Genomic DNA, 14,952 nt, shown 5'->3' with positions numbered 1-14,952 from the left:
AGAATTCCAGCAAACAGGAGAACACGAGGGACACCCAGGGACCCCACCTCAGCACATAGGCCCAGCTGCATCACATGATCTGGGGTTGTTTCTCTTCTGTCACCAGCTTGAAACAGAGGTGCAAACCGACTCAGAAACATCACAGTGCCCCTGCCACAACTTAAAAATGTCCAGAAACAACTCAGCAAAGCTAGAAAAGTCCCTCAATCTAGAGCAGATTAGCCATGGCCAACCCAGCTGTGACTAAGTGCAAACACTCAGAAACATATTCAGTCTCTGATGGAATTCTGCACCAGCTAAATAAAACCATATTCAGTCAGTGATGAAAGCTTCATCTGTCCCAAAGCCAACATTAAGCCTATGGGGAGAGGACTGTGCTCCCTGACACGTCGTTGATCTTAAAAGTCTGTTTTCTCTGAAACAGCACACTTTGTTCATGGTGAAATCTGCTGTCCGTTAGCTACTGATTCAATCCTGGATGTGTGCTTTCTGTAGATAATGAAATATTAGTTTGCAGTGAATGCTTTTCAGCAGGTTTACACACGCTTTGCCTGCATTGAGGGGCAGTTCCCTAGCACCAGGTCTAACAAAAAGGCAGTAAATGCCAATCTTTGGGAGGGTGGGGGTGCATGGTGGGTTTCTTTTAGGGTTTCTTTTAGGGTTTTAGGAGGGGAGTACCCTGACCTCTTCTGTCCCATTTTTCATTAGATCCCAGGGTGCTGTGAAGGTTACTTTGGACACCAGTGCCTCATGTGCCCTGGGAAGCCTGGCAACTGGTGTTCGGGCAATGGCATCTGCCAGGATGGCATTAACGGCACTGGGGAATGTATCTGCCACGAGGGCTTCCATGGCACGGCCTGCGAGACATGTGAACCTGGAAGATACGGAAAGGACTGCAAATCAGGTACGTTTTGAGAGGGTGGGTGAAGATGCACAATACAGGGTCTACTTACGAGGAGGGATCATGTAAGATGAAATGTTTTGCGGCTGCCATGCAGCCTCTGTTGGCTCAACACCATCAACAATATGTGTGTTTGCATCATAGTACCACTGTACATATACATGGATTTGCTCCTAGGACCACCTATCCTGAGACATTGCCACACTTCTGAGATTTTGAGTTGATCCACGTAGGACTAGATTTGGAGACTCCTGAGGAAGTGCAAAAGAATTGTATCATAGAAGCAAAATCTAACAACTCAGCAGTAGACCTTCCAGAGGAGAGACAGGAAGATAGTGAAAGAGAGCTGGCATCATGTATGTGTGCTCACCAGGGATGCCACACCACTCACTCTCCACCACAGCCTAACCACAATATAGCATCCTATTGACTGCGACAGCCCCAGAAAGAGCAATACCTACTATCAACAACACCCTTCCCACTCTGTTCACACAAATTCACTCCCCCCTACATCAACACCCTTCCCATTCTGTTCACACATATTTACTGCACACCACATCTACACCTTTCCAAATCTGTTCACGCAAAGTCACTGCCTCTCACAACACCCTTCTCACACTGTTCACACAAATTCACTGCCTCCCACAACACCCTTTCCACACTGTTCACACACTGTCACTGCTTCCCACATCAACACCCTTCCCACTCTGTTCACACAAATTCACTGTACCCCACAACAACACCCGTCCCACTCTGTTCACGCAAAGTCACTGCCTCCCACATCTACATCCTTCCCACTCTGTTCACACAAATTCACTGCCTCCCACAACACCCTTCACACTCTGTTCACACAAATTCACTGCCTCCCACAACACCCTTCCCACTCTGTTCACACAAATTCACTGCACCCCACATCTACACCTTTCCAACTCTGTTCACGCAGTCACTGCCTCCCACATCTACACCTTTCCCTCTTTGTTCACACAAATTCACTACCTCCCACAACACCCTTTCCACACACCAGTTGACAACAGTGGAAAGGAGTATGTGGGACATAAACCGCTCAGTCTGTTTTTCACCGTCCTCACCATTCTCCTTCCCTCCTAAGTAGCACCTTCACCCCATCACCCTTGTTAATTAATCTGGTGGCCCAATATTTTAGGATATGGGACTATTGTATCACGCCTTTGGGCTGCGCCATTGTCCTAGGAGAGGGCATCGAATGAGTAGACCCGGCTTGGAAGATCTCACTGTACACATCACCTAGCCGATGTCAGTTGGAAGATGTCCTAATATGTGCTCTGATCATCACACCACTGGGTGCAAATAATGCTCTATGATAATGGAATCATTTACATGGTGCTCTTATAGGCCTGGTCTGAGCTCGTGGAGTTCCCTAAAAACTCCACAAGATTCCGCAGAGTTCCATAAGCGGCAGAATTCTGGTGCGTTGCACTGCTTGCACTGATGTTTAGCACTGGAAGCTTGTCCCGCAATGTAAAATCAGTCCCAAGGGCAACACTTGGTATGCCAGCGTGCATTGCTTCTTTCCACCTCTGGAGTAGATTTTCTACTCAAGTGGCAACTTTCTCAACCTGAGTGGCAGCTTTCTCAATGTGAGCGGTAGCACCCTGCACGACTGCTCGCATTGAGAATTCTCGTTGGGAAGCAGTCTAGCGCTCAATTTTCTCTCTCGCCAACTTAATGTTGGTGAGCTATGCGTGAGAAAAAAATCTGCGTTCAAGGCATGTCATCAATAATATTCTTAGAAGCACTTTATATCAGCGTATTTGCACGTTTTACCTTCTAACCGTTCAGGCAAAACGAGTGAGCAGAACCAACACATGAAATCAAATTGTACCCGGGCTTGTGAGGACAATATTCGTGATATATTTTAAAGTCTGAGAGAAGCTCACTCTATCAGCTTATTTGCACAATAGTCTTTTTAGAACACAAGCACTTCACAAAAGTGTATTCAGTCCGGTGTTCAGTTGCATCATTTTAACTGAGGAGCAATACTCTATTCCATCACAAACCTGTGCCAGGAACTGATCATGTACACAATGAAAAGATATTGTCCAAGTGCCTGGATACCCTCTCGAGTGATTAGTGCACTATATAAATCAGCATAACATAACACATACCTTGCTTCAATTTGAAATCTTTCCTATTTTAATTCCTCACTAGCTCTGTATTCCTGTTTACGCTCCTGGCGAGCTGGTATCAGATTTAAAAAGATAAAACAAGCATTTGAAATGCAATAGGTCTTGCATTTGCTTGAATTAGAGCTGTTGGCATTGTACATTGATAACTGGACTTTTCTTGCCACATAAATTGGTCAAACCTGCCTCATAATTCCATCTTTTTCTCCCACATAATTCTAGAGGCCCTGCAGATAACCAAAGTCCTTCCATTTACCTTCTTCCTCTATCTGCAGCAATAAATGAAAATGTTGCCATTTAGCATCCTAATTTAAATATGCTGTGCTAATTCCAAAAGAATAAACTTTCACCACCCCACCATCGGAGTTGCTGGCTGGGTAACACAATCCCCCCCCACCTTCTGAAAAAACACAAGACAGCCACAGAAACATATCAAAAGAGTTCAAACATTCATAGTGTAATAAGGATGTTAAGATGGCCTGAATCATGGTCATAATTGTAATATGGAGAGATTATTGAAACATATACAATCATCATATAAACCTTTAACACAAATAAACTTTTGGCATTAGATTTTAATGCTCAAAACAGCCCCTAGAGGGCACCATAACAAAAATATTTGTTAGATACATGGTCATGTAACCACATTGATAGCCCCTAGAAGGCATAACCCCATGAAAACAAACAGGAGAAAGTAATGGAGTGTAACCATATACTTAGCCCCTAGAGGGTGTTTTAGGGCTAGCAGGCTTAAAGACACTGAACGGTGGGAGGGGTTATTATTTTGGGGGCCCCACTAAACCTAGTGTGAGGATCCAGAGATGTTGTAGACAGCATTTTGAAGGTAATTCCATTGTCCAAGGCCCACCACAGGCTGAGTTATTATTAAAAATGTTTTGTAAAAGTAATGCCCTGAAAAGCATTATGGAGCAAGTGTTCATGTCCCAGATATTGTAGTATATTGACTGCAATGACAATAAAAATAGCATTTGCAATACACACGGTCATTCAACCATACAGTCAGCCCTTACAGAGTATAACCACATGAAAAAAGAATGAGAGAAAGTAGTGCAGTGGAACCCTATATTTAGACCCCAGAGGGTGTAGAGCATCACACGTTTTAAAGGCTAGCAGGACTATTGCAATGATCTTACAGACAAAACCTACAAAACATAACTTCTCACAAATGTAAAACAAACGTTCCAGCCACGAAAGAGTTTAAAACGATAATGAATAGTGGGAGGGGTTATTATTCTGGAGTCCCCACTAACATAGCGTGGGAACCCAGAAATGATGTAGACAGAGAACACTTTGGTAAATGTTTTGAAGGTGGTCCCATTGTCCTAGGACCACCACAGGCTGAGTTATGTGCAAAAATGTTTTGACCAGTAATGCCCGCAAAGCATTATGGGGCAACTTTCAGTGCCCTGAATATTTTAGTATGTTGATATGACTGCAATGCTTAGAACAGACCCTAGAGGACACCATCATGAAAATAGCATTTGTAAGAAACATTGTCATGTAACTATATAGTTAGCCCCCACAGGGCATACCCTCACAAAATGGAAATGGCAAATACTGCAATGTAACAATATATTTAGCCCCTAGAAGACATAGGGCCTGATTTTAACCTTGGCGGACGGCGGAGGCCGTCCGCCAAGGTTCCGCCGCCAAATGACCGCACCGCGGTCACAAGACCGCGGCGGCCATTCTAACATTTCCTCTGGGCCGGCGGGCGCTCTCCAAAAGAGCGCCCGCCGGCCCAGAGGAAATGCCCCTGCAACGAGGACGCCGGCTCAGAATTGAGCCGGCGTAGTTGAAGGGGTGCGACGGGTGCAGTTTGCACCCGTCGCGTATTTCAGTGTCTGCATGGCAGACACTGAAATACTTTGCGGGGCCCTCTTACGGGGGCCCCTGCAGTGCCCATGCCATGGGCATGGGCACTGCAGGGGCCCCCAGGGGCCCCGCGGCACCCCCTACCGCCATCCTGTTCCTGGCGGGAGACCCTCCAGGAACAGGATGGCGGTAGGGGGTGTCAGAATCCCCATGGCTGCGGAGCGCGCTCCGCAGCCATGGAGGATTCCCCCGAGCAGCGGAAAGTCGGCGGGAGACCGCCGACTTTCCGCTTCTGACCGCGGCTGAACCGCCGCGGTCAGAATGCTCGTGGGAGCACCGCCAGCCTGTTGGCGGTGCTCCCGTGGTCGGTGGCCCTGGCGGCCACCGGCCGCCAGGGTCAGAATGACCCCCATAGTGCATTACACATTTTCAAGGGTAGCAGGCCTATAGCAATGATATTACAAACAAGGCCCTTAAAACACAAGCTATTCACAGCTATAAAAAGTTGAATGGTGAGAGGGGTTATTATGTTGGGGTCCCCCTAACCTAGTGTGGGAATCCAGAGATGATATAGCTGGTTTCTGTGAACATTTTGATGGTGGTCCCATTGTCCTAGGACCATAACAGGCTGAGTTGCGAGCCCAAATGTTTTGTAAAAGTAATGCCCGGCAAAGCATTATGGGACTAATTTCCGTAGTGCAGTAAATATTGTAGTGTTGGCTCTCCCGCTGTGCCGGGAGAGCCGCCTTCGCTTTGAAGATTTCTGTTTTACATAACGTATCTACCAATTTCAAGTGTTTTAAGGGGAGAACCACAAAAAAATGACTTTGATTAGAAAACTGTGAACAATGTGACCAGTGCCCCAGTATCACTGATCGAGTTCACGATGTTGTGCCTGTTCACGCTGTGAGAGCCATGGCTGCCAGGCAGCACGAAGGGGAGAGACAAAAGAAAAGAAAATAGTTCACTCACACTGAAGTATATCTGCAATCATGCAATAATCTATGTAACAGGGGCAGTCTGCAAGGCACGACAAGAACAGCCTCAAGGCGAGACAAACATAAAGCATTTACCAATGACATAAAGTGATTTTTGAAAGACAGCCCAGGAACGAATGAAAGTGATGGGTGTGGTTAAAAACCCACAATACTTAAAATAGGTCAAAGTGCTTGCACACTCGACCGAACAAGCCAATCGCATGATTCAGATTGCAGTATCTTTTTAGACTCTCGAATGACTGAGCATGTACTACATGTTGATTTGATAACATGGATAAGGTTGATTGAAATATAAAATGTTGTGGTAATTTGTTTATTGCGTGGCTGACATGTGTAAAGCTGAAACAATACAGTTGATTTGACCAGGGGGCTGTGATAGACTGTCAATGGCCTGGCAGGACTCCTTCTGCACAAGCTGAAAGAGGGGAGAAGTCAGAAAAGGGATGAGGGGCAGATACAGAAGAAAGAAACCAGATCCATGGCAAGCAGTAACCTCTCTCACACCCCCGGCCCCTGGGGCACACAGCAGAGGCTACCATACAACTGAGTGCAAGCTAAAGCACCTCGAGCAGGTCTCTCTGAGAGGAGCTTTAAAATGTGTGTCTTTACATTTTAGTGCAGTATTGCGGAGACCTCTATTAAAACACATTACTCTGACCCGTGATGCGTGGCACAAGGTGGGGCTAACTTTATCTCTATGCAGGGCCCTAATTGGAATGAAAAAGTGTGCGTGGGGGGTCTAAACGGGATGTCACCCAATAAGACAACTGTGAATCCTGTCCAAGGGGTGTGGCCTACGTACTTGAGCGCAGGGCTTAAAACATGTACATCCTGCTTCGCGCAGCGTATCACCGAGCTAGTATCAAAATGCCTCTGCGATTTTCTGCTATCGCATCCACGAATATCACACAATAAGGGGCATGTGACGAAAACATACCAGACCTATAGCACAATGGCCCAATTAGTCTGTTGGGAGGCTTTATTGTTAGTGGGTTAGGCAGTCCATCAGATGATACCCCCAAGACAGAGGGTGCCAATGAATACAGAATTTCTTGGCAATCTTCAAAATAACATCGTCTCGCTAGGAGTTCTTGATAAAAGAGAAGGCCCCTGCATTTCCACCTACGTTTAAAGGTGGTTCAACCATTGACTATGTGTTTCTGTCAGAAAGGCTGGCCCTGCGGCTCACCCATTTTGCAGTTACTGAAAGGGCGGAGAGCGACCGCAACCCGTTAAAATGCATCAAAGACCTTCATGTTCAACTTCCAGAAAAGATCACATTGGTAGGGGCATCAACAGGTACAGAGAATGTCCATCTAGTAAAAAGAATCAAATGGAGACCAAAATATTGATATTGTATAACTTCCTGGCTAAAGACCCAGCCCCAGGAAACACACTCGAGTTTTGGATGGTGGGAGAAGACTGTGGATGATCTCATATCCCCACTACAAGGGACACCTCCCAGCGTCACCCACATAGATCTATCTCGTTGAGAAACAGAACGTCACAACTCAACAAAGCTGTTGGGGCAAGACGGGCGCTTCATATAGCCCAGCGCATGCCTAAACAAAAGCGCACAAATGGCACAGGGTTCAGATAATAAATAGTGGAAGAACCCTTAAGAAAAAAATATGGGAGAGTCAAGTGGCAAAAGATCAAAAAGAATGGGAAACTTTATTTCAACTACTAAAGGACACAAATCACGCTTGCTTCTGGGAGGACGTAAACAAGTTAAGGAACCATAATGTCCCAAGTGAGAATGGCGTTCTAGAGGCCGCATGGGTCACTCACTTCACAAACTGATACACGGCCACACAGTCGGTGTTTGGCACGAGCGGTAATAGGTGTGAAAAGATCCAGAATTCATCTCTGCCACACTATGAAGCGCTCTCCACGGAGGTAGAAGAAGACCTAGAGATCAAAGCAGCCTCTGGGTTAGAGCAGTCAGTTGCTTTTGATGAAGTTAAATGCGCAGATCCTCCAGAAAGATGGAAATGTGATCAAGTGTATAAGGAAGAATGGCGCTCAGGTCCCAGTGGGCTGCCCGCTTCCTTCTTTAAATGCTCCCTGGTAGACTGGGCAAAGAGGCTGTCCCTGCTCTCTAACAGCACGTTTCAGTCCGCTGTGGTCCCAAAGTCCTGGAGAGGGTCATACTCTGTCCAATTTACAAAAAAGGGGATCGCACAGTTGCCTCAAACTATCGTTTAATAGCTCTCCTGGATGTGGAGGCTAAAATGCATGCCTGCATACTGTTGAACCGACTGGAGGCTTGTGTCCAGGAGCACCAAATCCTTCCGTTCTTCCAATCTGGCTTTAGACCTGGGCCCTCGACAGTGGATAACATTGTGTCACTTTCATATTTGTGGCAGGAAGTGGCTAAAAACAAGCATCTTTTGTTATTCTGCTGCTTTGCGGACTATAGTGCGGCTTTCGAAAGGGTTGATCATGCAACCCTATGGAGGAAGCTGGTGGTATGGGGTATCACTACACAGCTCCTAAGTGCCATTATTTCATTGTGTGCAGACACGTGGGTCAGAGTAACAACTGGTTCGGGCACAATGACTCGAAAAATAGAAAATAACAGAGGCCTAAAGCAGGGCTGCATCCTGGTGCCTCTACTGTTTAACTTGTCTATAACTGATCTAGGGAAAAGTCTGCAGGTTAGTAGACTGGTCCCGACAAAGACTACTGCCACAAAGCTACAAATCGTTCAGTATAACGACGGAACTGTGATAATGGACTGTACAAGAACTGGCTTGCAGCGGTCACTAAATGCCCTGAGCATTTTTAACACAGCCAATCAACAAAGATTCTCATACTCAGAAGGTATAAAAACAAAAAGTTTATAACCTGGCACCTTGGAAGTCTCACCATTGGCACATCCAGGAATTGTGACTACCTTGGTGTGTGGTTCAGTGGAAATAATTTGTCAGGGAAACAGGAAAACGCAATCAGAAATAAATCTTCTGCAATTGCCTATGAGACTGCCCATCAGCAGTGCCAGTTTTGAATTACTCTTACCTAGTTGAGCTCCACAGCCTTATCTCTCAGATACTATAAATGCAGGAATCCAAAGGCGGATCTTTAACATGCGCACATTAGTCCTGCTAGTTAGAGACTTTAATCCTTCTTGCCCGCTCACAAAGATAAGAGACTACGGGCTTTGCTCTTACCAATAGGAAACCTGGTTACACCTGTTATGTTGCTGCCCAGCTTCAGTCTCTGAGACCCGACAGCTGATTAAACCGGTAGCGCTGGCCTTGGGGGCGCGCACTTGCTTGGAAGCATCTAACGCCCGCTTCTCGCACTCGGCGGCCTGGGCTCAATGTGCAAAATACGTAACAGTATTAAGGCGACTGCGCTCCCAGTCAGTGTGGCCAGCACGGAGGCTCATTAGAAGGTTAAGAACTGTCCGAGAAGGTAGTTACAGGCAGATGTATAGTTATATGTTTTATTCACGCAAGCACTTTAGTTCCTTCCGTAAAGACTGAGGCAGAAAATGATTTCGAAGGTGGAGCAGCTTAACTCATAGAGTCTGCAGTGTGTTGGAAAGAAGCCTCTTTGCTTAGGTGGGGAACCGACTTTAGTATTTGGTTTGTGTTCCCCCCCAGGCCCATTTCTAACTATTGTGATTTTCAATATTTGCGCTGTTTTCTAACTGTTTTTACAGCTATTTCTGCATACTACTGCATTGTGTATTACTTACCTCCTAAGGGAGTATAGTCTCTATGGTATTTTTGGTACTGTGTCACCCAAATAAATAACTTTGTTTTTGGTAACACTGAGTATTGTCTTTACTTGTGTATAAGTACTGTGTAACTATAAGTGGTATTGCATGAGCTTTGCATGTCTCCTAGTTCAGCCTCGATTGCTCTGCTATAGCTACCTCTATCAGCCTAAGCTGCTAGAACCCCTCTATTCTACTAATAAGGGATACCTGGACCTGGTGTAAGGTGTGAGTACCTCTGGTACCCACTACAAACCAGTCCAGCCTCCTACACCTTCTATCAGCCTAAGCTGCTCTGCTATAGCTACCTCTGTCAGCCTAAGCTGCTAGGACACTACTAATCTACTAATAAGGGATACCTGGACCTGGTGTAAGGTGTGAGTACCTCTGGTACCCACTACAAGCCAGGCCAGCCTCCTACACCTTCTATCAGCCTAAACTGCTCGGCTATAGCTACCTCTATCAGCCTAAGCTGCTAGGACACTACTAATCTACTAATAAGGGATACCTGGACCTGGTGTAAGGTGTGAGTACCTCTGGTACCCACTACAAGCCAGGCCAGCCTCCTACACCTTCTATCAGCCTAAGCTGCTCGGCTATAGCTACCTCTATCAGCCTAAGCTGCTAGAACACTACTAATCTACTAATAAGGGATAACTGGACCTGGTGTAAGGTGTGAGTACCCAAGGTACCCATTACAAACCAGTCCAGCCTCCTACACCTTCTATCAGCCTAAGCTGCTCTGCTATAGCTACCTCTATCAGCCTAAGCTGCTAGGACACTACTAATCTACTAATAAGGGATACCTGGACCTGGTGTAAGGTGTGAGTACCTCTGGTACCCACTACAAACCAGGCCAGCCTCCTACACCTTCTATCAGCCTAAGCTGCTCGGCTATAGCTACCTCTGTCAGCCTAAGCTGCTAGGACACTACTGATCTACTAATAAGGGATACCTGGGCCTGGTGTAAGGTGTGAGTACCTCTGGTAGCTACTACAAACCAGGCCAGCCAAATCCATCTTGATTGTGAAAAGCACCTGGGTCCGTTGGGAGAATCGATGTGTAACCAACATGACGGTGTTTGATGTGTTTGTATTGTTTAACTAAGATATTGTTTCTTTGGGGATCTTATCGTAATGGTTTTAATTAACTAAACAATAAAGCTGACAATGACATACTAGACCTATTGGCTTTGCCAATGTCTGTTATCAGAATCCGATAAATGTGTAGAAATCACATTGTTGTAAAAAAATTAGCAATGAAAATGTTTCACTTTGGTAAGTGAGTCTGTGAGTTAATCATGGGTGAGGTTCGTAGAAGGGATGGCCTCTTCAGAGAGTCTCAATCACCCCTGTACTCCCGGGAGCGGCAGGAAAATGAAAATAACCCTACTTGAACCATACGTCTGCGTCGGGCATAGTGAGTGAGCAAAGCTGCTCGCACAGGGAGGGCTCTTCTTCATCGTTTCATCACATCCATCCTAGCTATTGATCCGTCCATCCCTTCCGCATACATCCATCCTTGTACCTGTTCATCCATTCATCCATCCCTTCACACATCCATCCATCCATCTACCTGTTCATCCTTTCATCCGTCAATCCCTTCACACATCCATTCATCTGTCCATCCCTTCACACATCCATCCATCATTGTACCTGCTCATCCATTCATCCCTTCACACATCCATCCATCCATCGTTGTACCTGTTCATCCATTCATCCGTTCATCCCTTCACACATCCATCCATCCATCTTTGTACCTGTTCATCCTTTCATCCGTCCATCCCTTAAAACATCCATCCATCTACCTGTTCATCCTTTCATCCGTCAATCCCTTCACACATCCATTCATCTGTCCATCCCTTCACACATCCATCGTTGTACCTGTTCATCCATTCATCCGTCCATCCCTTTACACATCCATCCATCCATCATTGTACCTGTTCATCCATTCATCCCTTCACACATCCATCCATCCATCCATCCTTGTACCTGTTCATCCTTTCATCCGTCCATCCCTTCACACATCCATCCATCCATCTAACTGTTCATCCTTTCATCCGTCAATCCCTTCACACATCCATTCATCTGTCCATCCCTTCACACATCCATCCATCATTGTACCTGTTCATCCATTCATCCCTTCACACATCATCCATCCATCGTTGTACCTGTTCATCCATTCATCCGTTCATCCCTTCACACATCCATCCATCCATCCTTGTACCTGTTCATCCTTTCATCCGTCCATCCCTTAAAACATCCATCCATCCATCTACCTGTTCATCCTTTCATCCGTCAATCCCTTCACACATCCATTCATCTGTCCATCCCTTCACACATCCATCGTTGTACCTGTTCATCCATTCATCCGTCCATCCCTTTACACATCCATCCTGTCTATCCGTGCATCTGTCACTCCATGCCATAACAGTGCACCATTCACCCAGATGCATTGTGGTAAATGAAGTGCATGGAAGCACTCGCTGTAGCTGAAAGTATTAAGGGGCCTATTTACAGGCCGCTTGCGCCACCCTAGTGCCGCCATAGCCTCATTTTGTGAAGGTAATTTGAACATTTCCCTGGGAGGGGAGACTCTGGTTTTGACTGACTTCTGGAAACTGGCTCTTGCATTTCAGCATCTCTCGCCAATCAATGCATGTATTTACATAAATGCATGTTTCTGTGTGTGTGCATGTTTATTACAAGTGAAAAGAACCCTTTTTTACCAACCTTATTGTATTGAAAGCCTGAGACAACAGTAACATTCTTCACTCATGCATTCCAGCTTGAATCTAGCTCCTTGATGCCAGTAATACAATGATTATAACTTCTGAGGTGCAGATGATACGAATTCTCTGTAGCAAAATGAGTGCTTCACTGAGCAGTGTGTGTAAGCTGTGACCTGCATGTTGTGCTTTGCAGCATGGCTTCAACCCTTTGGACTACTTCACGATGAGTCAAACACGTGACACCAGGTGACTGAGCATGTAGCCCAAGAGAGGTGATTTCTGATACTGAGGCTGGTCAGGGGCACTTCCTGGATGAGCTGGAGCCTTGGAGGCTTCTTATGAGGTCCCAGGGCCGGGGACTCTTTCCACAGCTGTAGGAGGCTGGCCTGGCTTATAGTGGGTACCTTGTGGTACTTAAACCTTCTGCCAGGTCCAGTTATCCCTTATTAGTAGATTAGAGGTGTTCTAGCAGCTGAGGCTGATAGAAGGTATCTATGGCAAAGCAGCTTAGGCTGATAGAAGGTATCTATGGCAAAGCAGCTTAGGCTGAACTAGGAGACATGCAAAGCTCCTACTATACCACTTATATCATATAGCACTATATCACAAGAAAACACAATACTCAGAGTTACTAAAAATAAAGGTACTTTATTTTAGTGCCATTATGCCAAAAGTATCTCAGAGGATATACTCCCTTAGGAGGTAAGTAAAATACACAAAATATACACACAAACCAAAATCAGGTAAGTAAAACACTTAGAAAAGTAGTGCAAACACTGTAGAACACAATAGAATGCAACAGGAGACAATAGGCCTAGGGGCAACACAAACCATATACTCCAAAAGTGGAATGCGAACCACGAATGGACCCCAGGCCTAGTGTAGTGTGTAGAGGGTCGCTGGGAGTGTAAGAAAACACTAAGGATGTCCAAGATACCCCACCCTGAAAAGTAAGAGTAAAGTTACCCTACTACCCCAGAAAGACAGTGAAGTCGAGATAGGGGATTCTGCAAAGACCACAACTGACTGCAAAGCACTGAAGACAGATTCCTGGACCTGAGGACCTGTAAAGGAAGGGGACCAAGTCCAAGAGTCACGCACGTGTCCCGGGGGGGCAGGAGCCCACTAAACCCCGGATGAAGGTGCAAAAGGGCTGCCTCCGGGTGGAAGAAGCTGAAGATTCCTCGACAACAGAAGTTGTTTCCACGCAGAAAGACAGCAAACATGCCCTGCTAGCTGCAAGAGTCGCGGTTGAAGGTTTTGGGTGCTGCCAGGGCCCAGGAAGGACCAGGAGGCCGCCCCTTGGAGGAGGAGACAGAGGGGGCGGACAACACTCGCAGAAGCACCTGAACAGGCATTCAGGAAATCTGAGCATGGCGGTCGTCTCAGCACAACAAAAGAGGGTCCCACGAAGTCGAAGGTCAACTCAGTGAGTTGGGCAATGCAGGACGGAGTGCTGGGGACCTGGGCTAGGCTGTGCACAAAGGAAGTTTTGCAAAAGTGCACAGAAGCCCTAGCAGCTGCAGATCACACAGTACACAGGATTACTGTCTGGCGTGGGGAGGCGAGGACTTACCTGTACCAAATTTGGACAAAAAGGACCACTGGACTGTCGGGGTCACTTGGATCCAGCTCCTGTGTTCCAGAGACCACGCTCGTCACGAGAGGGGACCCAGAGGACTGGTGATGCAGAAGTTTGGTGCCTGCGTTGGCAGGTGGAAGATTCCGTCGACCCACTGGAGATTTCTTCTTGGCTTCCAGTGCAGGGTGAAGGCAGACAGCCCTCAGAGCATGCACCACCAGGAAACAGTCGAGAAAGCCGGCAGGATTATGCGCTACAATGTTGCTGGTAGTCTTCTTTGCTACTTTGTTGTGGTTTTGCAGGCATCCTGGAGCAGTCAGCGGTTGGTCCTTGGCAGAAGTAGAAGAGGGAAGTGCAGAGGAACTCTGGTGAGCTCCTGCATTCGTTATTTGACGAGAAACCCACATGAGAGACCCTAAATAGCCCACAGAGGAGGATTGGCTACAGAGAGAGGTGAGCACTTATCAGGAGGGGTCTCTGACGTCACCTGCTGGCACTGGCCACTCAGAGGTCTCCATTGTGCCCTCACACCTCTGCATTCAAGATGGCAGAGGTCTGGGACACACTGGAGGAGCTCTGGGCACCACTCCTGGGGAGGTGCTGGTCAGTGAAGTGGTCACTCCCCTTTCCTTTGTCCAGTTTCGCACCAGAGCAGGGGCTGGGGGATCCCTGAACCGGTGTAGACTGGCTTATGCAAGGAGGGCACCATCTGTGCCCATCAAAGCATTTCCAGAGGCTGGGGGAGGCTACTCCTCCCCAGCCCTTCACACCTATTTCCAAAGGGAGAGGGTGTAACACCCTCTCTCAGAGGAAATTCTTTGTTCTGCCTTCCTGGGACTGGGCTACCCATACCCCAGGAGGGCAGAACCCTGTCTGTGGGTTGGCAGCAGCGGTAGATGCAGAGAAAACCCCAGAGAGCTGGTTTGGCAGTACCCGGGGTCCATGCTGGAGCCCCGGGGATGCATGGGGTTGGGGTGACAATTCCATGATCCTAGACATGTTACATGGCCATGTT

General features: G+C 46.9%; 1 protein-coding gene across 2 annotated transcripts in view; it reads left to right on the top strand.

Moving 5' to 3' along the window:
* Nucleotides 1-14,952, top strand: part of STAB1 (stabilin 1) — an 829,863-nt gene that overhangs the window by 484,700 nt on the left and 330,211 nt on the right. For both annotated transcript variants that reach the window (XM_069206091.1, XM_069206090.1), the window contains exon 39: nt 709-904. In XM_069206091.1, coding sequence (XP_069062192.1) covers nt 709-904 — 196 coding nt within the window. The remainder of the gene's footprint in view (nt 1-708; nt 905-14,952) is intronic.

Source organism: Pleurodeles waltl, chromosome 9, assembly GCF_031143425.1.
Source record: "Pleurodeles waltl isolate 20211129_DDA chromosome 9, aPleWal1.hap1.20221129, whole genome shotgun sequence".
Classification (NCBI taxonomy): domain Eukaryota; kingdom Metazoa; phylum Chordata; class Amphibia; order Caudata; family Salamandridae; genus Pleurodeles; species Pleurodeles waltl.
This window is presented reverse-complemented; position numbering and strand designations above follow the sequence as displayed.